The 21,774-nt window shown below is 41.5% G+C and overlaps 5 protein-coding genes across 6 annotated transcripts; all 5 read right to left on the minus strand.

Moving 5' to 3' along the window:
* Positions 1 to 669: 669 nt before the first annotated feature.
* Positions 670 to 5,128, minus strand: LOC137884738 (ras-related protein ORAB-1). 2 transcript variants are annotated; one of them, XM_068726720.1, is made up of 6 exons: positions 4,956 to 5,128; positions 3,546 to 3,618; positions 3,285 to 3,380; positions 3,087 to 3,182; positions 2,723 to 2,854; positions 670 to 2,267 (listed from the first exon to the last, which is right to left on the minus strand). In XM_068726720.1, the coding sequence occupies exons 1-6, from the start codon at positions 4,967 to 4,969 to the stop codon at positions 2,070 to 2,072; spliced, it is 609 nt and encodes a 202-aa protein (XP_068582821.1). In that variant the 5' UTR covers positions 4,970 to 5,128; the 3' UTR covers positions 670 to 2,069. The 2 variants fall into 2 exon arrangements, with proteins under 2 accessions (XP_068582821.1, XP_068582820.1); XM_068726719.1 differs by lacking the exon at positions 4,956 to 5,128 and having other exon boundaries at positions 3,546 to 3,653.
* Positions 5,129 to 5,598: 470 nt separating this feature from the next.
* On the minus strand, positions 5,599 to 8,385 carry LOC137885352 (E3 ubiquitin-protein ligase TRIM39-like). Its single transcript, XM_068727577.1, has 2 exons — positions 8,269 to 8,385; positions 5,599 to 7,522 (listed from the first exon to the last, which is right to left on the minus strand). Exon 2 carries the CDS (start codon positions 7,511 to 7,513, stop codon positions 5,876 to 5,878), a length of 1,638 nt encoding a protein of 545 aa, XP_068583678.1. The 5' UTR covers positions 7,514 to 7,522; positions 8,269 to 8,385; the 3' UTR covers positions 5,599 to 5,875.
* A 657-nt stretch (positions 8,386 to 9,042) lies between these two features.
* Positions 9,043 to 12,423, minus strand: LOC137885353 (E3 ubiquitin-protein ligase TRIM21-like). Its single transcript, XM_068727578.1, has 2 exons — positions 12,331 to 12,423; positions 9,043 to 11,592 (listed from the first exon to the last, which is right to left on the minus strand). Exon 2 carries the CDS (start codon positions 11,581 to 11,583, stop codon positions 9,946 to 9,948), a length of 1,638 nt encoding a protein of 545 aa, XP_068583679.1. The 5' UTR covers positions 11,584 to 11,592; positions 12,331 to 12,423; the 3' UTR covers positions 9,043 to 9,945.
* Positions 12,424 to 13,090: 667 nt separating this feature from the next.
* On the minus strand, positions 13,091 to 16,200 carry LOC137884940 (E3 ubiquitin-protein ligase TRIM21-like). Its single transcript, XM_068727040.1, has 2 exons — positions 16,116 to 16,200; positions 13,091 to 15,633 (listed from the first exon to the last, which is right to left on the minus strand). The coding sequence occupies exon 2, from the start codon at positions 15,617 to 15,619 to the stop codon at positions 13,994 to 13,996; it is 1,626 nt and encodes a 541-aa protein (XP_068583141.1). The 5' UTR covers positions 15,620 to 15,633; positions 16,116 to 16,200; the 3' UTR covers positions 13,091 to 13,993.
* A 268-nt stretch (positions 16,201 to 16,468) lies between these two features.
* LOC137884671 (E3 ubiquitin-protein ligase TRIM21-like) lies at positions 16,469 to 19,505 on the minus strand. The gene has a single exon (XM_068726564.1). The coding sequence runs from the start codon at positions 19,500 to 19,502 to the stop codon at positions 17,868 to 17,870; it is 1,635 nt and encodes a 544-aa protein (XP_068582665.1). The 5' UTR covers positions 19,503 to 19,505; the 3' UTR covers positions 16,469 to 17,867.
* Between the last annotated feature and the right edge of the window lie 2,269 nt (positions 19,506 to 21,774).

Raw genomic sequence — 21,774 nt, forward strand, 5'->3', positions numbered from 1 at the left:
TATCCAACAGCTGCAGCCTCACAATAAATAAAAGGCCGCTCTGAAATGCGCAGTTTATTCTTAAATAATTATGAATACATTTTAACTGAAGTACTGATTTCACACTCCACATGTACTTATACTTGACTTTATTCATCCGTACTCATTTCTGCTTAAACAGAACTGACTGAGAGGATGTGGAGCTCCTTTCACGTCGAATTATATTTGCTGATTTTTCATTGTGATGCATTGAGGGACCGTCCCTTCGTGTGGGTGGACACGTTTGCGCCTTTGCATTTGTTTGTACGCATCAATTATGAAGTACGGATTCAAATTTCCTCTCGATTCTTAACGAGCAGAGAAAATGTTCTGTCATCTTCTGATAGTCAAAGTTGTTCTGACCGCTTTAATGAATAAGAACAGAAACCGTGAAACGCTGTCGGTAAGGTGAAACGTGACTTTCTAACTTCAGGGTGAAGTTGAACTTCATTAAATTAATGGAGCACGTTTTGGTTGGAGTTGGAGAAAAGCTGCAGAAATCTGGGCCGAAGATCATCATTCCTCTCAGCTTACTCAAAAAACCCCCCTCGTCTGAAACAAAAGCGGAACTGAGACCGGACAACAAGTGTGAAGAAAGTGTGCACAAGGACAAAAAAATAAATAAAATAACAACACCACGAGGACCAGCAGTTATCAAAGATCTCCTTCATTGTTTAATAGTAGACATCGTGCCACAAAAATGTCATGTCCGCAGCCACAAATCACGTGCCGAGATTACTAATTCCATCTATTTATCATGTCATTCGCTTGCTTCTCTACACAATTTGCAAATCACTTCTTACATTTATGTATAAATATATACAGTTTATAGATTATTCTCGAGCTGGGATGGTGGGGTTCTCCTGTTGCGAGGGGGGGGGGGGGTTGTGCTGTCGGTTGAGGAACATTAGCAGAGAAAACACGCGCGGCTGACGTCACGTCTCCCAATGCAGCACATGCTTATTGTATCGTGAAGACCCAGCAGAGCACACACACACACACGCACACGCACACGCACACGCACACACACACACACACACACAGAGCCGAATATAGATATATATATACACAGGAATGTTGACTGCTATCACACGATGTGGGTCCTTTAAGTAAGAAGCCACGACTGTGGGCATACGAGGGGAATACGCCGACAACACAAGAGCACCGAAGGCATACAATGTCACGGGAATCTCCTGCCACAAAGGCACTGGCACATCGTTTGTTTGTTTGTTTGTTTGTTTGTTTGTTTGTTTGTTTAAGGGGCGACACTGTGACGTTGCCGGTTTCCTGGCGAGCAGGACGCCACTCGCTCACATGCACCCGAGGGGAGCATGTGATCCGTCGTGAACGTGCATGATGCTGGTTTTAAGCATGTGCTTCATTTGAAGTGCTTACCGATTCGTACATCTGAGGAGATTCAGGGCCAAAGTCACGCTGTTATCTGCAGCGAAATAAAAGACAACTGTGTGTGTGTGTGTGTGTGTGTGTGCGTGTGTGTGTGTGTGTGTGGAGGGGGGGGGGAGGGTCCTCTGTTTTCTTTTTTTTTTTCTTTTTTAGAAAAGTGACTCATTTAGCAAACTCAAAAGGAGGAGCAGGGGGCAAACAAAAACAAAAAGAAGAAGAAGAAAAGCTGAATACGTGTGTTTTCTTTCATTGGTTAACTTCACACACTGTTAAAAATTGTATACATTTAGTTTTTTTTTTTTTTCCCCAGTACGAGTGTGTTTTGGTAAAGTAAGAAAAGAAAAGAACCGCCCAGTGTGTGTTCGGTGGGTGTGGATGGGCTTACCGTCCTATTGCTGACTCTGAAAGGGTGGGATGGGAATCTGGTGTTGTAACTGCACACACACACACTTACAAACCGGTCCACTCAAAGTCTTCCTCTCTCTCTCTCTCTCTCTCTCTCTCTCTCTCTCTCTCTCTCTCTCTCTCTCTCTCTCTCTCTCTCTCTCTCTCTCTCTCTCCCTGTGGAGCATGGTAACATTGAGACTGGTCGTGGGCTCGGGTGGGGGGGGGGTGGTGGAGTCGGGGCGTGGCTGTTTTTCGAGGTCTCAGCAGCAGCCTCCGGACGAGGTGTTGACTGGCTTGCTCTGGATCTTCACGTTGGACTTCTCCGAGGATCCGGCCGTGGCCCCGGGGCCCATCCTCTTCTTGATCTCGGCCGCCATGGTCATGAAGGCTTGCTCCACGTTGGTGGCGCTCTTGGCGCTCGTCTCCAAGAAGGGGATTCCCAAGTTGTCGGCAAATTCCTGGTGAGCAAAGGAGGATTTGAGTCAATTTAACACGCCTTCATCAACCACCCAAACTCGGCCCACAATGCACCATGTTGTGCATTATTGTAGCACAACTGTCAGGACTGAGACAAGCGGACTTGAGCGGGGTGTGTGTGTGTGTGTGTGTTTGAGAAAGAGACAGAAAAGGGAAGAGGAGGAGGATCATTGCACTTCTAAACAGACCATCCAGCTGTCTGACCAGCAGATGTTTTCCAAAAAAAAAAAAACCCTCTACTCATCAGAATTCCAAGGCTGTGAGCGTGAGACCACAGTGTGGCAGGAAAGAACAGACGGCTGACAGTCAGCAAATTATTATCTCATTATTGTTTTAGTTACAGATAATTGGACAAAGTGTTAAACTGACAGTTTAACACTTTTTCTTTTTAACAAAAGGCTCCTCACAGATGCGTGCCGACGCGGCGTCCGCTCACCTTAGCCGTGGTGTAATCGACGACCTTCTTCGTCGTGAGGTCACACTTGTTGCCTACTAGCAGCTTGTTGACGTTCTCGCTGGCGTAGCGGTCGATCTCCTGTAGCCACTGTTTGACATTATTGAAGGACTCCTGAAGAAGGGAGGAAAATAAGAACTTGATCCACACGACGCCTTATTTCCTTTGCTCTCTTACTCTCTGTATCTCGATCTGGTTTGTTTCTTGTGCTGCTTCGACACTTAATTGTGCGCGTTATCTTATTGTGTGCGTTATCTCATTAAATACTCATTAGAATTACTCTGGGACTGGAAGATGACTGGGCGTTAATTAAAGCAAACGCTCTTCGTCGTGGAGGAGCACTGACCTGATCCGTCACATCATAAACCACTATAATGCCGTGAGCTCCTCTGTAGTAACTGGAGGTGATGGTGCGGAACCGTTCCTGACCGGCCGTGTCCCACTGAGAAAAGCAAAGCGGAGCTCGTCAGTCCAACAACATTATCCAAACTTTTATCACCGACTTATCTATTTACGGCTGGAATTACGCGACGTTCCTCCTTACAATCTGAAGTTTTATGGTCTTTCCGTCCAGCTCGATGGTCCTGATCTTGAAGTCCACACCGATGGTACTAATGTAGCTCTCTGTGTACGTGTCATCCTAGGATAAAAAACACACACACACACACACACACACACACACACACACACACACACACACACACACACACACACACACACACACACACACACACACACGTCAGCCATCACAGCGCTGACAAGGACAGACGTCAAAGCCTGTTGTGTAACAGCGGACGACACTTACTGCAAACCGGAGAAGGAGACAAGACTTTCCGACACCAGAATCACCGATCAGGAGCAGCTTGAATAAATAATCACTGTGATGGAGGAGCAACATGAACGTTACAAGAGCACACATGAATAACAGGGTGCAAACATCACATAACAGTAGGCGTGTCACACTGAAACGTCTTTGTGCTTTATCACTCAATTAACTCTGTCATTGAACGTTTGGTCAGATTCTTACACATATTGTCTCATTTAAAGAATAGATTTTTTTTTTTTCCCTCATCTGATAATTTGTACAGTTAAGTATTGGATTGATGGTCTTGAGTAGTTTGTATTATTTTGTTCAATGTTCAAAAAATGTGCGTAGAAAATGTGTTAACGCTCAGCTGTGTGACTTATATGCGTGTATGTTTACACACACACACACACACACACACACACACACACACACACACACACACACACACACACACACACACATACTTCACTTGAGCGTCTCCATTTTATGCTGCTTTATATTTCTAATCCACTACATCTGAAAGGTAAATATTGTACATTCACTGCACTGCATTTACTGCTTTGTAGATTTAGATCACTAACAAAAATAAACATCAACTAATAAATCCAAACTCCACCCAAGGGAAACACTGAATTAAGTCTATATACAGCATATAACGTGATTAAAATAATGTGCACCTTTAGCTGATGAACACATGAATGCAGTGATGATAATCTAATAATATAATGTGAACGTGTAGCGCTGCATAATGAGAACTTTAAAGTATATTTTGATGCAGGACTTTTTGTTTGTAAACAGTACAACGACGGATCCAATTAATCCATATGTATGACGTCATCTAACTTAACTCCACATCATCATCATCATCGGGGGAGCGAATTCAGCCACTTCCTGTTTGCGGGTGGATCACTTTACACTGAAATGAAACGATGAACCTAAAGCCAGATAGAGTTGAGATACATCGAGTGGCTTCGCGATTGCTGAACTATCAAACTGTCACTATGTGTCTTAAGTGTCAATAACAAAAATCCTCCACAGTGTCCGGTATACGTAGCTACTCCCGTTAGCTGACCTACTAGCTACTAAATGCTACTGCCATCTTAAGTTACCGCAACTGAGCTTACACAACATTGTTGACGGGCAACACGAACACTTAGTTGATTTAATCGGCGTTATATTGACCAGACAGTTGCTGACAAACGTTGAGTTGATAAATATCAACGTTGTCATTCGATAGTGCGTACACGGCACCGCAGCGGTTAGCTTAGCACTGACAGACAAAGCAGCTGACGTTCATTTTGTACGGCATGCTAACGTTAGCTTCTCCGACTAAGCTAACGTTAGCTTAGCTTCTCCGGCTAAGCTGACAGCTCAACCGGACCTGTCATAATCGAAATTTTTACTTACTATTCGGGATTCATCGTTGGACTACAGATTATAAACTGTTGTTACTGTGAATACAGCTGGCTCTTCGTCGTAGATTAACCTTAAAGCTGGCCGTGTGTAGTGAAGAAAAGACGCCGTTTTTTTTTTTTTCTCGTTAAGGACTGGCTAAACTGGTTGTCGCAGCCAGAACAGCATAATCGAATCAAATATGGCTGTCAGCAATACCTAACCCGGAAATACCAGAGGCTATGAATCATGGGTAGTGTAGTCTTGTGGCAATGGGCGTTTACCATCGATGTATGAGAGTAAAAAGTCCTGCATTCAACATGATGATGCCTACAATTAGGTAAAAATCATGATTTTATCATATTTTATTTTATATCGAATTACAACTAATAATTATTGTAATTCTGGCACTTTCTGCTGATTATTATTATTATTTCCCCCTTAAATCAAACTTTGACACTGAAACAGACAGGAAATTATAAATATTTATAAGTAGATATTTTACATAAATACATTCTGGGCTTTGTAATGAGTTTGACATAAATAATACAAGTGCATAAAAAACAACTCATGACTTCCAAGATTTTTCCATTTGCTTTTATTTCTTTCTAAAAAGATATTGTATAATAATACAAAAAAAAAGAAATTGGATTTTAAATGCTCACTGATCAGACAATTCAAAGTACTGTATGTATAGATTTGAAACCTGGATTATTGTTTCTGTGGAAATTGATTTCATGATTTTTTACACACATCTAACACATTATTAAAACTATATGGAACATATGCTGTCTGAAATATGCAAACCCAGGAAAACATCATTTTAGGATACACCTCCACATACAGTGGGAATATTCTAAATATAATCTTAAACACTTTTCATGTCACTTCAATCAGAAACATTGATTGTTTTCATGCGTAATCAAATCATTTGTCTACTGAGTGCCATTGATAGGAGTGATGATCAGAGGGGTGGAGTTTTTACCACCATCATTAGGACATGGACCAAAGTACAGGAAGAGTTTCTCAGTGAAGGAGCAGCCAGTAAAGCGATACACTAGAGCTGCAGCATCTACGTCATAGAAGAAGACCAGACCCTCCTCATAATCCACAAACACCCCCACCTTCTGAGGCCTCCATTTCAGACGGAGATAGACATCAGGGCCAGCAAAAGCTTTGTACTGATTTTCATTCCTCAAACATATGGTCCAGTAACCATCCTGAGGACTCAGCTGGATGTTCTCCTTCCTGTTGATCGACTCTCTGGCCACTCCTAAAGTCCATTTAGTCTTCCCTTCAACTTCAACCTCGTAGTAAAATCTCCCTGAAGAGATGCTCTGCTTTCCAAAGACACACATACATTTGGAAAATCTCTCCGGGTTGTCTGGGAGATTCTTCTTCACGTCACCATGTTTCACTTGTTTCCCATCAGCAGACAGGATGAGTTCAGGATGAGCCGTGTCAGGATCAAGAGTCACATTTCTGGCGTATTGTTGGACCCACTTCAGCTCAGCTGTAACACAAACAGTAATGGTTGAACTGAGTGTGTCCTGCAGCTGAGACACAGCTCTCGTCACCATCCCTCTGTATGACGGTGCATGGATGCTGACCTCTGTCCAGTCTTTGGTGGGTGGAGCAACTTTCAGGGATGGGAAGCTTTGGAGGAGGTGGAGGTGGTCTTCAGAACATGAGAACTGCTCTACCTTCATGCTTCTCTTCTTCAGCTCAGAGATTTCCTGTTCCAGCTCTTTGACGGAGTCTTCAGCCTGTTTCTCTGTCGTTTTCTGCTTCTCTTCAATTGTCTCAATGAGTTTGTTCAGTCTTCTCTCGACAGACATCATCAGGGTTGTGAAGACTTGAACACCTTCTGCTATCTCTCTGTCTGCGTTTTCCTTGCTGAGGTTGAGTAACTGTTTAATCTTCTGTATCCTTACTTGTCTCTCCTGGATATTCTGCTGAATTTCAGCCCCTGTCTTCTCCACCTCGGCCTTCTTTTCGTCATATTCGTCTCTCAGAGGAACAACATCATGGTTCTTGTGGTCTAAAACAGTGCAGAGCATGCAGACACATGTCTGGTCGGTCTTACAGAACAGCTCCAGAGGTTTATTGTGCTTCGTACACATCCTGTCTTCCAGGTTCTCCACAGGGTCGATCAGCTGATGTCTTTTCAGGCCTGACATTGTCAGATGAGGCTCCAGGTGAGTCTCACAGTAGGAGGCCAGACACACCAGGCAGGACTTCAGGGCCTTCAGTTTGGTTCCAGTGCAGACGTCACAGGGAACTTCTCCTGGTTTGGACTCTTGTTGCTCTGAGCTGCTGGTTTTCTGTTGAGGTGACTGTCTGAACTGAGCAACCATCTCAGAGATGAAGGTGTTGATGAGAAGTTCAGGTTTTTTGGTAAAAATCACTTTACACATGGGACACTTCCACGGGACACAGACATTCCAGTGTTCAGTGATGCAGTTTTTGCAGAAGTTGTGTCCACACGATGTGGTGACTGGATCAGTGAACACATCCAGACAGATGGAACACAGGAACTGATCTTCAGATAGTAGACAACTGGCTTCAGCCATGTCTTCACACTGGGAACACAAGCGAAAGTGGAAAAAAAAAAAAAAAAGTTCAATTTGCAAGAAAAGATGAACATCCACAAGGAGGAAACAACCAGCAAATGCAATATTCATGAAAAAACAAACAAAGACTGAGCCAGACTAACTACCAAGAGAGGTGGAACCAAGTCCCCGTTTTGAAATTTAGCAGAAAACAGGCAAGTCCCAAGCTTAATATTTGGGATTCAGGTCTTTATGAAGGCTCTAATGGTTGTTTACTACAGTTATTGCAAAAAGTAAACACAGTGTCAAAATTCATAGTATATTGGTACAGTGTATTCATACCATATTGTCCTGAAAACATGTTTAAAAAGACGTGCTCTTCTTGAGTTTGAGTGCTAGACATTTAAATGTTATTATTCATTCACAACAGCAGGTGGCACCTGTGAATAAAAGGTTTGACTTAAGTACGCTCAGTTCACAACTCCAGTGACAAAGAGAGATACGCAGTCACTGTTCTGGCTTTTATTTATTTTTTGTACTTAACTGCATCTAGGGAAGTGTTCAAGAACACAGCCACTGGTGCATCTGAATGACGTTTGGTATGAAATGGTATTTTTATGTAACAGCTGGTTGATGAAAAATTGGAAGGACCCAAAGTTTCTCTCAGCTGCTTGACAGAAGACATGACATTAAAAAGTGAAGAAAGTACGTCGATGGGTTCCCAATCAATTTTCTCACTTTTCAAATTAACAGTGAATATGATCAGTTGTACTCACCAGTGTTTGTCAGAGACCCTGCAATGTTGCGGAGAAAAGGCCTGAGGTACTCTTGAATTTTTCTTCAGAGAGAAACAAAGAGACTCGTCTCGACTTCAGCTCTAGTCGCTCTGACAAACTTTCATTTCAGGAGGTTTAGTTGAACTCTTCCTGTTTTTTGTTATTTATACAGAAAGAGATTTTCCTGTCAGGCAGCATAATGCATAAAGCATAATGATCCCGCCTCTTTTGGTGAGGGAGGCACATCTTAAACACCATTGATCTAAATCTCAACAGAAGTTGAAAAGATTGTATGTAGATGTACGTAGTTTAATGTGGGTTTTATATGTCTAGAGAGGAAAAGGCTGCCCAAGCCTTCCCTTTTTATTTCTCTCCTCTTCTTACTGCAGCTTCGTTGCTGACATATTGGTGCCTCCCTCAGGTCTGGACATGATCTTAGTAACTTAATCTTGGCTCAAGATTAGTTTCAGTTTGGAGACCAAACACCAAAGATGTGTAACGGTGTAGTTCAGTCACAACCTCTGTCCACCAGCCTCAAATAGACTAGAGCAGTGATTTTTCAGCCACTGTGCTGCGGCACATCAGTGTACCACGAGAGATCGTCAGGTGTGCCGTGGGAAAATGTCCAATTTCACTTAATCGATCCCAAAAAATATTATTTAGTTGCTGCGAATAATTTGCCATTGTTGAGCGTCTGATTGACACCCCTGTCATATATGCTGTATTATTCTAAAAGAAGAGTAGATTTCAACCAAAGTCACTCAATAATATGGTAAAAATGATTTATTATAGATATATATGGTTACAAGTCTTGATCAAATAAATACAAACTCAGCTTTGGGGCTTTTCTTATTCCTTACACATTATATATAAATAATATATAAACAATGACCTCACCCAAAGAAGCAACCTTTATGTATATCAAAGGATCTTAAGTACGTATAACAACACATTCTAAACCACACCATCCCTCAATGATATCCACTGTAGTTTAACTGCACAGTATTACGGCTCCTTTGTGATCTTACTGATAATCCAAAGCTTCAAACACCGATCTAAGACAAACGTTTTATGGTGAAATTGAATAAGCAACATCAAACTTAAACAAAGACTTGCCCCATTTGAAAAGTTTAGGTTAGCTGGTTGATTAATTAGAAGAAAAAAAAAGATGCAATGTAAAATGATTTTTTTCATGAATTCCCCCTTAACAATTTTTACCCTGAACAATAATTACACATACACAGTAAATTGTCTGTTGCTTAATATTGGTAACAACAGTGGGTCCAGCAGGGTTGGAGAGCTATTTGATCATATTGGTAAATTGGTGTGTTGCACTAGTTTGCAGTCAAGTCATACATAATAATAGATATATAATAGTTGAGACACATCAGTATACAACATAAACCCCAAATACTAGTGTTACTTTACACACTGTTTGCTGTTCCAGTATGCTTACTGTAGTATTATCCTGTTATGAAAATAAAAAACTCATTATGAGAATTTCTCCTCTGGCGACCATCAAAATCTTGCAAGTTGTCACATTCGAATCCAAGTGGAATTTTCAGTAATTATTGTTAAAGTCAGAGTTTATTTACAAATCTTATTTGATCTCGTCAAATTGAATCTGAAGTAATCAAATTCATGATTCCAGTCAGACTGGAGTCTAAAACGATTCGTCTACTCAGTGTGATTGACAGGAGAGATGATCAGAGGGGCAGAGTTTTTATCATCATCATTAAGTCCAGGATTGAAGTATGGGATGAGTTTCCCATTGAAGGAGCAGCCAGTGAAGGAGTAGATAAGAGCTGCAGCATCTACGTCATAGAAGGAGACCAGACCCTCCTCATAATCCACAAACACCCCCACCTTCTGAGGCCGAGACTTCAGAGAGAGACGGACATCAAGTTCATCAAGAGCTCTGTACTCATTTCCATTCCTCAACCATATGGTCCAGTAACCATCCTCAGGGCTCAGTGTGATGAGTCCCTTCCTGTTGATCGACTCTCTGGCCACTCCTAAATCCCACTCCGGCTTTTCTTTGACCTGAATCTCATAGTAAGATCTTCCTGACGAGAAACTCTGCTTTCCCAAGACACAAAGACTCGTGCAAAATCTCTCTGGGTTGTTTGGGAGATTTTTCTTCACATCACCATGATTCACTTGTTTTTCATCATCAGACAGGATGAGTTCAGGATTTGCTGTATCAGGGTCAAGAGTCACATCCACTGCAAACTTCTGGACCCTCTTCAGCTCAGCTTCAACCAGCTTCTTCATCTCTTTACTGAGCGTCTCCTCCAGCTGAGCGACAGCTCTCACCACAGTCCCCTCATGTGATGCTGGAGGAACACTGACCTTTGTCCAGTCCTTGGTGGGTGGGACATCGTACAAGGACTGGATGCTTTGGAGGAGGTGGAGGTGGTCTTCAGAACATGAGAGCTGAACCACCTCAGCACTTCTCTCGGTCAGCTCAGAGATTTCCTGTTCCAGCTCTTTGATAAAGTCTTCCGCCTGTTTCTCTGTTGCTCTCTGCTTCTCTTCAATTGTCTCAATGATCTCGTTCATGCCTCTCTCAACAGACTCCATCAGGATTGTAAAGACCCGAACACTTTCTGCTATCTCTCTGTCTGCGTTTTCGTTGCTGAGGTTGACTGACCGTCTGATCTTCGGAATCATTAGTCGTCTCTTCTGGATCATCTGCTGAATTTCAGCCTCTGTCGTCTTCAGCTCGACCTTCCTTTCTTCATATTCTTCTTTCAGAGGAACAAACTCGTGCGTCTTATGGTCAGAATATGTGCAGAGCATGCAGACACATGTCTGGTCGGTCTTACAGAACAGCTCCAGAGGTTTATCGTGCTTCGTACACATCCTGTCTTCCAGGTTCTCCACAGGGTCGATCAGCTGATGTCTTTTCAGACCTGACATTGTCAGATGAGGCTCCAGGTGAGTCTCACAGTAGGAGGCCAGACACACCAGGCAAGACTTCAGGGCCTTCAGTTTGGTTCCAGTGCAGACGTCACAGGGAACTTCTCCTGGTTTGGACTCTTGTTGCTCTGAGCTGCTGGTTTTCTGTTGAGGTGACTGTCTGAACTGAGCAACCATCTCAGAGATGAAGGTATTGATGAGAAGTTCAGGTTTTTTGGTAAAAATCACTTTACACATGGGACACTTCCACGGGACACAGACATTCCAGTGTTCAGTGATGCAGTTTTTGCAGAAGTTGTGTCCACACGATGTGGTGACTGGATCAGTGAACACATCCAGACAGATGGAGCACAGGAACTGATCTTCAGATAGTAGACAACTGGCTTCAGCCATGTCTTCACACTGGGAACACAAGCGAAAGTGAAAAAAAAAAAAAAAAAAAGTTCAATTTGCAAGAAAAGATGAACATCCACAAGGAGGAAACAACCAGCAAATGCAATATTCATGAAAAAACAAACAAAGACTGAGCCAGACTAACTACCAAGAGAGGTGGAACCAAGTCCCCGTTTTGAAATTTAGCAGAAGACAGGCAAGTCCCAAGCTTTATTTTTGTGATTCAGGTCTTTATGAAGGCTCTAATGGTTGTTTACTACAGTTATTGCAAAAAGTAAACACAGTGTCAAAATTCATAGTATATTGGTACAGTGTATTCATACCATATTGTCCTGAAAACATGTTTAAAAAGACGTGCTCTTCTTGAGTTTGAGTGCTAGACATTTAAATGTTATTATTCATTCACAACAGCAGGTGGCACCTGTGAATAAAAGGTTTGACTTAAGTACGCTCAGTTCACAACTCCAGTGACAAAGAGAGATACGCAGTCACTGTTCTGGCTTTTATTTATTTTTTGTACTTAACTGCATCTAGGGAAGTGTTCAAGAACACAGCCACTGGTGCATCTGAATGACGTTTGGTATTAAATGGTATTTTTATGTAACAGCTGGTTGATGAAAAAGGGGAAGGACCCAAAGTTTCTGTCAGCTGCTTGACAGAAGACATGACATTAAAAAGTGAAGAAAGTACGTCGATGGGTTCCCAATCAATTTCAAATTAACAGTGAATATGATCAGTTGTACTCACCAGTGTTTGTCAGAGACCCTGCAATGTTGCAGAGAAAAGGCCTGAGGTACTCTTGAATTTTTCTTCAGAGAGAAACAAAGAGACTCGTCTCGACTTCAGCTCTAGTCGCTCTGACAAACTTTCATTTGAGGAGGTTTAGTTGAACTCTTCCTGTTTTTTGTTATTTATACAGAAAGAGATTTTCCTGTCAGGCAGCATAATGATCCCGCCTCTTTTGGTGAGGGAGGCACATCTTTAACACCATTGACCTAAATCTCAACAGAAGTTGAAAGGATTGTATGTAGATGTACGTAGTTTAATGTGGGTTTTATATGTCTAGAGAGGAAAAGGCTGCCCAAGCCTTCCCTTTTTATTTCTCTCCTCTTCTTACTGCAGCTTCGTTGCTGACATATTGGTGCCTCCCTCAGGTCTGGACATGATCTTAGTAACCTAATCTTGGGTCAAGATTAGTTTCACTTTGGAGACCAAACACCAAAGATGTGTAACGGTGTAGTTCAGTCACAACCTCTGTCCACCAGCCTCAAATAGACTAGAGCAGTGATTTTTCAGCCACTGTGCTGCGGCACATCAGTGTACCACGAGAGATCGTCAGGTGTGCCGTGGGAAAATGTCCAATTTCACTTAATCGATCCCAAAAAATATTATTTAGTTGCTGCGAATAATTTGCCATTGTTGAGCGTCTGATTGACACCCCTGTCATATATGCTGTATTATTCTAAAAGAAGAGTAGATTTCAACCAAAGTCACTCAATAATATGGTAAAAATGATTTATTATAGATATATATGGTTACAAGTCTTGATCAAATAAATACAAACTCAGCTTTGGGGCTTTTCTTATTCCTTACACATTATATATAAATAATATATAAACAACGACCTAACCCAAAGAAGCAACCTTTATGTATATCAAAGGATCTTAAGTACGTATAACAACACATTCTAAACCACACCATCCCTCAATGATATCCACTGTAGTTTAACTGCACAGTATTACGGCTCCTTTGTGATCTTACTGATAATCCAAAGCTTCAAACACCGATCTAAGACAAACGATTTATGGTGAAATTGAATAAGCAACATCAAACTTAAACAAAGACTTGCCCCATTTGAAAAGTTTAGGTTAGCTGGTTGATTAATTAGAAGAAAAAAAAAGATGCAATGTAAAATGATTTTTTTCATGAATTCCCCCTTAACAATTTTTACCCTGAACAATAATTACACATACACAGTAAATTGTCTGTTGCTTAATATTGGTAACAACAGTGGGTCCAGCAGGGTTGGAGAGCTAATTGATCATATTGGTAAATTGGTGTGTTGCACTAGTTTGCAGTCAAGTCATACATAATAATAGATATATAATAGTTGAGACACATCAGTATACAACATAAACCCCAAATACTAGTGTTACTTTACACACTGTTTGCTGTTCCAGTATGCTTACTGTAGTATTATCCTGTTATGAAAATAAAAAACTCATTATGAGAATTTCTCCTCTGGCGACCATCAAAATCTTGCAAGTTGTCTCATTCGAATCCAAGTGGAATTTTCAATAATTATTGTTAAAGTCAGAGTTTATTTACAAATCTTATTTGATCTCGTCAAATTGAATCTGAAGTAATCAAATTCATGATTCGAGTCAGACTGGAGTCTAAAACGATTCGTTTACTCAGTGTGATTGACAGGAGAGATGATCAGAGGGGCGGAGTTTTTATTGTCATCATTCAGACCCGGATTGAAGTATGGGAAGAGTTTCCCATTGAAGGAGCAGCCAGTGAAGGAGTAGATAAGAGCTGCAGCATCTACGTCATAGAAGGAGACCAGACCCTCCTCATAATCCACAAACACCCCCACTGTCTTGGGTTTCAACCTAAAAAAGAGAGAGACTGGAGGCTCATTCAAAGCTTTGTACTTGATTCTTTTCCTCAACCATATAGCCCAGTAGCCATCCTCAGGACTCAGTGGGATGTCTTCCTTCCTGTTGATCGACTCTCTGGCCACTCCTAAATCCCACTCCGTCTTTCCTTTAACCTGAACCTCAAAGTAGAATCTGCCAGAAGAGAAACTCTGCTTTCCTAAAACACAGGGATTGAGAGAAAATCTCTCTGGGTTGTTTGGGAGATTCTTCTTTGCTTTATCAGGATTCACTTGTTTTTCATCAGCAGACAGGATGAGACTGGGATGAGCTGTTTCTGGATCAAGAGTCACATCCACTGCAAACTTCTGGATCCTCTTCAGCTCAGCTTCAACCAGCTTCTTCATCTCTTTACTGAGCGTCTCCAACAGCTGAACCACAGCTCTCACTACAGTCCCATCATATGATCGTGGACAGACTCCGACTTTTGTCCAGTCCTTGGTGGGATGAATTGCTTTCACAGATGGGAAGCTTTGGAGGAGGTGGTCTTCAGAGAGTGGGAGCTGCTTCACCTCCATGTTTTTCTTCTTCAGCTCAGAGATTTCCTGTTCCAGCTCTTTGATGAAGTTGTCATCCTGTTTCTGTGTCGTTCTCTGCTTCTTTACGATTGTCTCAGTGAGCTCATAGAGGCCTCTCTCAACAGACTCCATCAGAGTTGTGAAAACCCGAAAGCCTTCTGCTTTCTCTATGTCTGCGTTTTTGTTGCTGATGATGTCTAACTGTTTGATCTTCTTAATCTTTAACTGGCTCTCCTGGATCATCTGCTGAATCTCAGCTTCCAGCTCGACCTTCCTTTCTTCATATTCGTCTCTCAGAGGAACAAACTCATGCGTCTTATGGTCTGAACAGATGCAGAGCATGCAGACACATGTCTGGTCGGTCTTACAGAACAGCTCCAGAGGTTTATCGTGCTTCGTACACATCCTGTCTTCCAGGTTCTCCACAGGGTCGATCAGCTGATGTCTTTTCAGACCTGACATTGACAGATGAGGCTCCAGGTGAGTCTCACAGTAGGAGGCCAGACACACCAGGCAGGACTTCAGGGCCTTCAGTTTGGTTCCAGTGCAGACGTCACAGGGAACTTCTCCTGGTTTGGACTCTTGTTGCTCTGAGCTGCTGGTTTTCTGTTGAGCTGACTGTCTGAACTGAACAACCATCTCAGAGATGAAGATGTTGACGTGCAGCTCAGGTCTTTTCTTGAAAACCTTTTTACACATTGGACACATGTATCGGTGTTTGTTGGTATTCCAGTTTTCATTGATGCAGTTTTTGCAGAAGTTGTGTCCACATGATGTGGTGACTGGATCAGTGAAGACATCCAGACAGATGGCGCACAGAAACTGTTCTTCAGATGACAGATAGTTGGCTGCTGCCATGCTGTATCTACCCACTGGGAGCACAAATTAAAGTGAGAACAAATATGAACAAATTCATATAAATATATATATAAACAAATACAAACATTTTTGAGGAAAGTGATTTATTTCTCAAACAAACCAGCCTAGGACCTAGGCTTATAGATGAGCTAGGTCCTTAATTGAGGATCAATGCTAGCTCAACTATTTGACAAGTGTTTGTATGAAAAGAGAACAACATATTGTCTTAGTACAGCTGAAGATTTGTGTTAATGCTGCTTATTGAAATGTAAATTACATTACATTACGGTAGCAGACGGTTTTATCCAAAGCGACTTACAATTCAGTATCTATCTACACACTGTAGACGCAGCTACGGGAGCAATTGCTCAAGGACACATTGATACGAGATTAGTAGAGCAGGAGCCGGGGATCGAACCGCAGACCCTCTGATTGAAAGGTGGCCCTGCTTTCCACTTGGCCACGGTCAACCACGGCAAATATAATTTGTACTCACCAGTGTTTGGCAGATTCTTTACTGTGCCGTTCGTTGAAACAGACTCGTTCTCAGTTCACTTTGTCTTATCTCAAATCTGCCGTCGACTCTGACAAACTTTCAGTTTCTTTTTGAGGTTATGTGACGTTGCCACATGCCAGTCAGGATAATAAGGGACTTTTTTAAGACACCTCCAGGTGTACTTCTACTGCTATCTGGCTCCTTTCAGGGCCCTGACATTCCTGACTTTTACCCATGAGGCACTTTCAACTTCTCTTTTTCTTTCTGTCCTTTGATTGTATACATAGTCATGAAAACTGAGATCTTTTGTATTAGATGTATAAACCTTACAGGTCAAGCAAAAAATAACACAGTCAGCTTTTTGTCTTTCCTTTATTGTTCGTTTTGTATAAGTATAAAGTATACATCTTGTTACTTCACGTAAAAAAACGAAATACAAAAATAAAATGTAATCAAATATGAACAACAAGAAATGCGCCTTGTTCCAGATTTTATCTTAAATGACATTCAATAAAAATGGTTAAAATAGGTTTTTAGATGTTTTAGACGTACCTCACTGAGAACAGTGCAGACCAAACACTCTTCCTTTTGTACAATTGATGAGACTTGATGTGAATAAGCACTGATGAAATCATGTTCGTCTCGTTATGATAGATGCTTGATGTGATTCCACAAAGACCTAGATGACGTACAACATGTTTTTGCAACATTGGACACGTTGTATCTGATAGGACTGGAGAGGTTAGTGTATGGATATTTGGAAACTGTCAACTGTTAACTGTCGAAGCGGTCAACTTTTGAGATACATCCCATCACAACATTAAGGGTCTGCAGTCATGTAGCAGCTCTGTGAGTCTGTACTACATGATGGTCTCTGCTAAATGCTAACATCAGCATGCTAACAAACAGTAATAACGCTATTTTATTCACATATATTTCGGTCGGATATGAGGTTTACCTTGTTCCCCTTGTTAGTGTAGCATGCTAGCAAACATTAGCTTTTCCCTAAAACACAATTTACAGCGGAGGCTGATGGGAATTTGGATTCAGTCTAACATGTATTTGCTCATAAACCAAAGCATTGGACAAATTAAAATGTTGACCGGATGATGGCGCTAGAGGAATGGTCGGTAGATCAAAGTTGTTGTAATTCATCCTCTGGGGACCATGAATGTGTTTGTCAATATCATGAAACCATCCAATAGATATTTCACTCAATAACTAAGAAGTTGATCTCATGGTGGCGCTATAGTAACAGTCAGATGATCACTAAAGTCAGCAGGATACATCATCAGGGGACCGTGAATGTCTTCACCACATTGTATCAAGAATGAAGCACATTGCTCAAAATCTGCTAAAATGAAAATAGAAATATAATGTATACAGCCAATGAATCTGTAGATTAGAATAGTAATTGTTACAGTACAGCAGTAGATATAAAAGTAAATATAAAACCCAGTGTCAAGGTTCAAGCAGGTTGATAATAGAAACTCTATTAGGAAAACACTCAACATTGCAACATCCGTGAATGTCTTCACTCTTGTGTTCTTGGCTAAGAATCTTCCTCTTGTTGGGAAGGGGAAGTCCACAAACATAGAAGGCTCATTTCCAAGTAAAGTCACGTGACAAATGAAAATGAAATCATCAAACTCATGACTTGATCTTGAGTCCAAGCTATGTGACAATAGTCCACACCTTTGTTTGTTGCCTTGTCTGATACAGAATCGTTTTAGAGACAATACAGTGATCCGTTTACTTGTGATTGACACAAGAGATTATTAGAGGGGCGGAGTTTTTATCATCATCATTAAGTCCAGGATTGAAGTATGGGATGAGTTTCCCATTGAAGGAGCAGCCAGTGAAGGAGTAGATAAGAGCTGCAGCATCTACGTCATTGAAGGAGACCAGACCCTCCTCATAATCCACAAACACCCCCACCTTCTGAGGCCGAGACTTCAGAGAGAGACGGACATCAAGTTCATCAAGAGCTCCATACTCATTTCCATTCCTCAACCATATGGTCCAGTAGCCATCCTCAGGGCTCAGTGTGATGAGTCCCTTCCTGTTGATCGACTCTCTGGCCACTCCTAAATCCCACTCCGGCTTTTCTTTGACCTGAATCTCATAGTAAGATCTTCCTGACGAGAAACTCTGCTTTCCCAAGACACAAAGACTCGTGCAAAATCTCTCTGGGTTGTTTGGGAGATTTTTCTTCACATCACCATGATTCACTTGTTTTTCATCATCAGACAGGATGAGTTCAGGATTTGCTGTATCAGGGTCAAGAGTCACATCCACTGCAAACTTCTGGACCCTCTTCAGCTCAGCTTCAACCAGCTTCTTCATCTCTTTACTGAGCGTCTCCTCCAGCTGAGCGACAGCTCTCACCACAGTCCCCTCATGTGATGCTGGAGGAACACTGACCTTTGTCCAGTCCTTGGTGGGTGGGACATCGTACAAGGACTGGATGCTTTGGAGGAGGTGGAGGTGGTCTTCAGAACATGAGAGCTGAACCACCTCAGCACTTCTCTCGGTCAGCTCAGAGATTTCCTGTTCCAGCTCTTTGATAGAGTCTTCCGCCTGTTTCTCTGTCGCTCTCTGCTTCTCTTCAATTGTCTCAATGATCTCGTTCATGCCTCTCTCAACAGACTCCATCAGGATTGTAAAGACCCAAACACTTTCTGCTTTCTCGCTGTCTGCGTTTTCGTTGCTGAGGTTGACTGACCGTCTGATCTTCGGAATCATTAGTCGTCTCTTCTGGATCATCTGCTGAATTTCAGCCTCTGTCTTCTTCAGCTCCACCTTCCTTTCTTCATATTCTTCTTTCAGAGGAACAAACTCGTGCGTCTTATGGTCGGAATATGTGCAGAGCATGCAGACACATGTCTGGTCGGTCTTACAGAACAGCTCCAGAGGTTTATTGTGCTTCGTACACATCCTGTCTTCCAGGTTCTCCACAGGGTCGATCAGCTGATGTCTTTTCAGACCTGACATTGTCAGATGAGGCTCCAGGTGAGTCTCACAGTAGGAGGCCAGACACACCAGGCAGGACTTCAGGGCCTTCAGTTTGGTTCCAGTGCAGACGTCACAGGGAACTTCTCCTGGTTTGGACTCTTGTTGCTCTGAGCTGCTGGTTTTCTGTTGAGCTGACTGTCTGAACTGAACAACCATCTCAGAGATGAAGGTGTTGACGTGCAGCTCAGGTCTGCTGTAGAAAAGTTTTGCACATATGGGACACTGGCATTTGTCAGCAGTATTCCAGTGTTTAGTGATGCAGTTTTTGCAGAAGTTGTGTCCACACGATGCAGTGACTGGATCAGTGAAGACATCCAGACAGATGGAGCACAGAAGCTGATCTTCAGCAAGCAGTCTGCTGACTGTAGCCATATCTACACATTGAGAACAAAAGTGATAAAAAACAGAATTGGAATTGCAGAATTCTTTCTTTTTAGTAGTAATTTTCGTCACTACAGCCCACAAAATCTGCACGTTTTTGGAAATGTGCAGAATAAATGATCATAGGACAGTAATTTATTCATCAAATGGTTTAATTATTAAAGCCTATAGATTAGACTGTCCCACTAACATCAGTCTCACCATGTCATATCTGTTTGTCTCCCCATACCTTACTGTACCACAAAGATCACCTATAATATTTCATCTCAATCTTATATTTCAAAAACCAAGTGTTCTTATTTTCCTTCCCTGCAAAAACACTTCTTATCTAATGTATGTTACATATTGTGACTATATTCAAAGTGCATTATCTTATTAATGTTTTGATATAACAATGATCATTGCACTTTTTATTCATAGAAAAATGTAATTCATAGCATAAAACAATAAGGTTTGTACTTAGAGAAACAAAGGAAAGCACTCACCAGTGTGAGGAAGAGAATATTGTGTTGCAGAGAAAGTCTTGATTAACTTTAGATTTTCTTTGGACAGAAAGACTCGCCTTGCTTGCAGCTCTGCAGTCTTTCAGTTTTATTTAAGTAATGGGACGTTGAAGCTCTCCTCTAGTGTTGCCCCGCCTGTTCTGTTGTCAAGGTTTCCTCTTCAGCTCCTATTTGATTAAAACATTGTATAATACATACTTTTGGCTGATTCATTTAATTCATGATTCATTTAATTGTATTCAGGGAGCAATGTACCGCAGGCATGTGTCAGGCATTTGTATTTTTCTATAACAGCCCATAGAACTATGTATTTACAACAACTGATTTTCTGTTGTTGAAGGTTTTAGAATCCTCTCTGCAATAATCATGTCATCAGCTCAGTTTTGAATAAGTCCGGTCAGTTTTACTTTTTTTTTTTTTAAATCAACCACCACTTTGTGATTTAACAAAAACACATTTTGGCGCCATGACTCACAAATGAGCCTTGTGGCAAAAACACAAAAAAAAGGGAAGTGAGACATTTCTTTAATATCTAACGAGGGCCGTGAAGTGATCTGTTTTCTCTTCCATGGAGATCTTCAGTTCCTGGCGGCAACAACAACAGCTGGGCTGCTGGCTTTCTGTTAAGCTGACTGTCTGAACTGAGTAACCATCACAGAAATCAAAGTGTTGACATGCAGCTCAGGTCTTAAGATGAAAACCTTTTTACACATCGGACATCTGTACTGGTCACTAGTATTCCAGTGTTCAGTGATGCAGTTTTTGCAGAAGTTGTGTCCACATGATGTGGTGACTGGATCAGTGAAGACATCCAGACAGATGGAGCACAGAAACTGATCCTCAGTATGCTGACAGTAGCAATATCTACACATTGAGAACAAAAGTGAAAAACAGACATTGCAGAATTCATAGCACAGTAACTTTTGTACCCAACAATTAAAGAGCAATTAAATAGTAAAATTGTTTATTAAAAAAGTGCTGTAAAATTGAGCAATACGCGTATCTTTTTATGACTTTTGGAACAACAGGTACACATTGAGCAAGCTGAAGTGGTTACCTGTTTGGTTGTTGGCTGCACTCCAGGACAATTAAAGCCTCAGAGTCCAGGAGGTTTTAGTTTCAAGGTCCAACTTGTTAACCATTATAGCAGGATAAACATTGTGTCTCTCTCAAACTACAGTATTATGGTTTCCTTGTGAGTGGGATGATAAAGTACAGTGTCAAAGGAGATCCAAAAGAATCAGGAGCAGCTTTTATTGACTAGGAATTTTGTAGTTTTTTTGAGCCTCTCAATGGGCCTCATTCACTAATATGTGCGTAGAAGTGTTCTTACTTTGCGCGCAAAATAAGTGCACATGCAAAATTGTCAGATTCGTGACACCACCGTGCGTATCTATTGACCGGCGTGTGCTTGTTATTCACAGTCAGCATACTGCCACCCAGAGGCCATTTATTTCATAATTGTTTTAGAGCTGTACAAAATAGTTTGAAGCTTCATTTAAAACGATGACATGCAATTCTAAATCAGCATATAAATGCTGTGCAGCTTCTATTCATTCTGTTGATTCTGTATTTCTACACAGTGTCAGAGTAAGGTCAGGCTACACTACTATGATAAGTATTATACTATTTGAGGATTTAGATTTGCTGCGTTGTTTCCGACTCATGAGAGCCAAAGATTCCCAGGAACGTTTTACGGTCCAAAAGTCGACATTTCTTGAAAACAAAGATAGATGTAATCATTTCTTAAATTCACCACA

The sequence above is a fragment of the Cebidichthys violaceus genome, unplaced genomic scaffold (assembly GCF_023349555.1).
Source record: "Cebidichthys violaceus isolate CVI_PGR_0920_01 unplaced genomic scaffold, fCebVio1.0.p SCAF_4, whole genome shotgun sequence".
NCBI classification, from domain to species: domain Eukaryota; kingdom Metazoa; phylum Chordata; class Actinopteri; order Perciformes; family Stichaeidae; genus Cebidichthys; species Cebidichthys violaceus.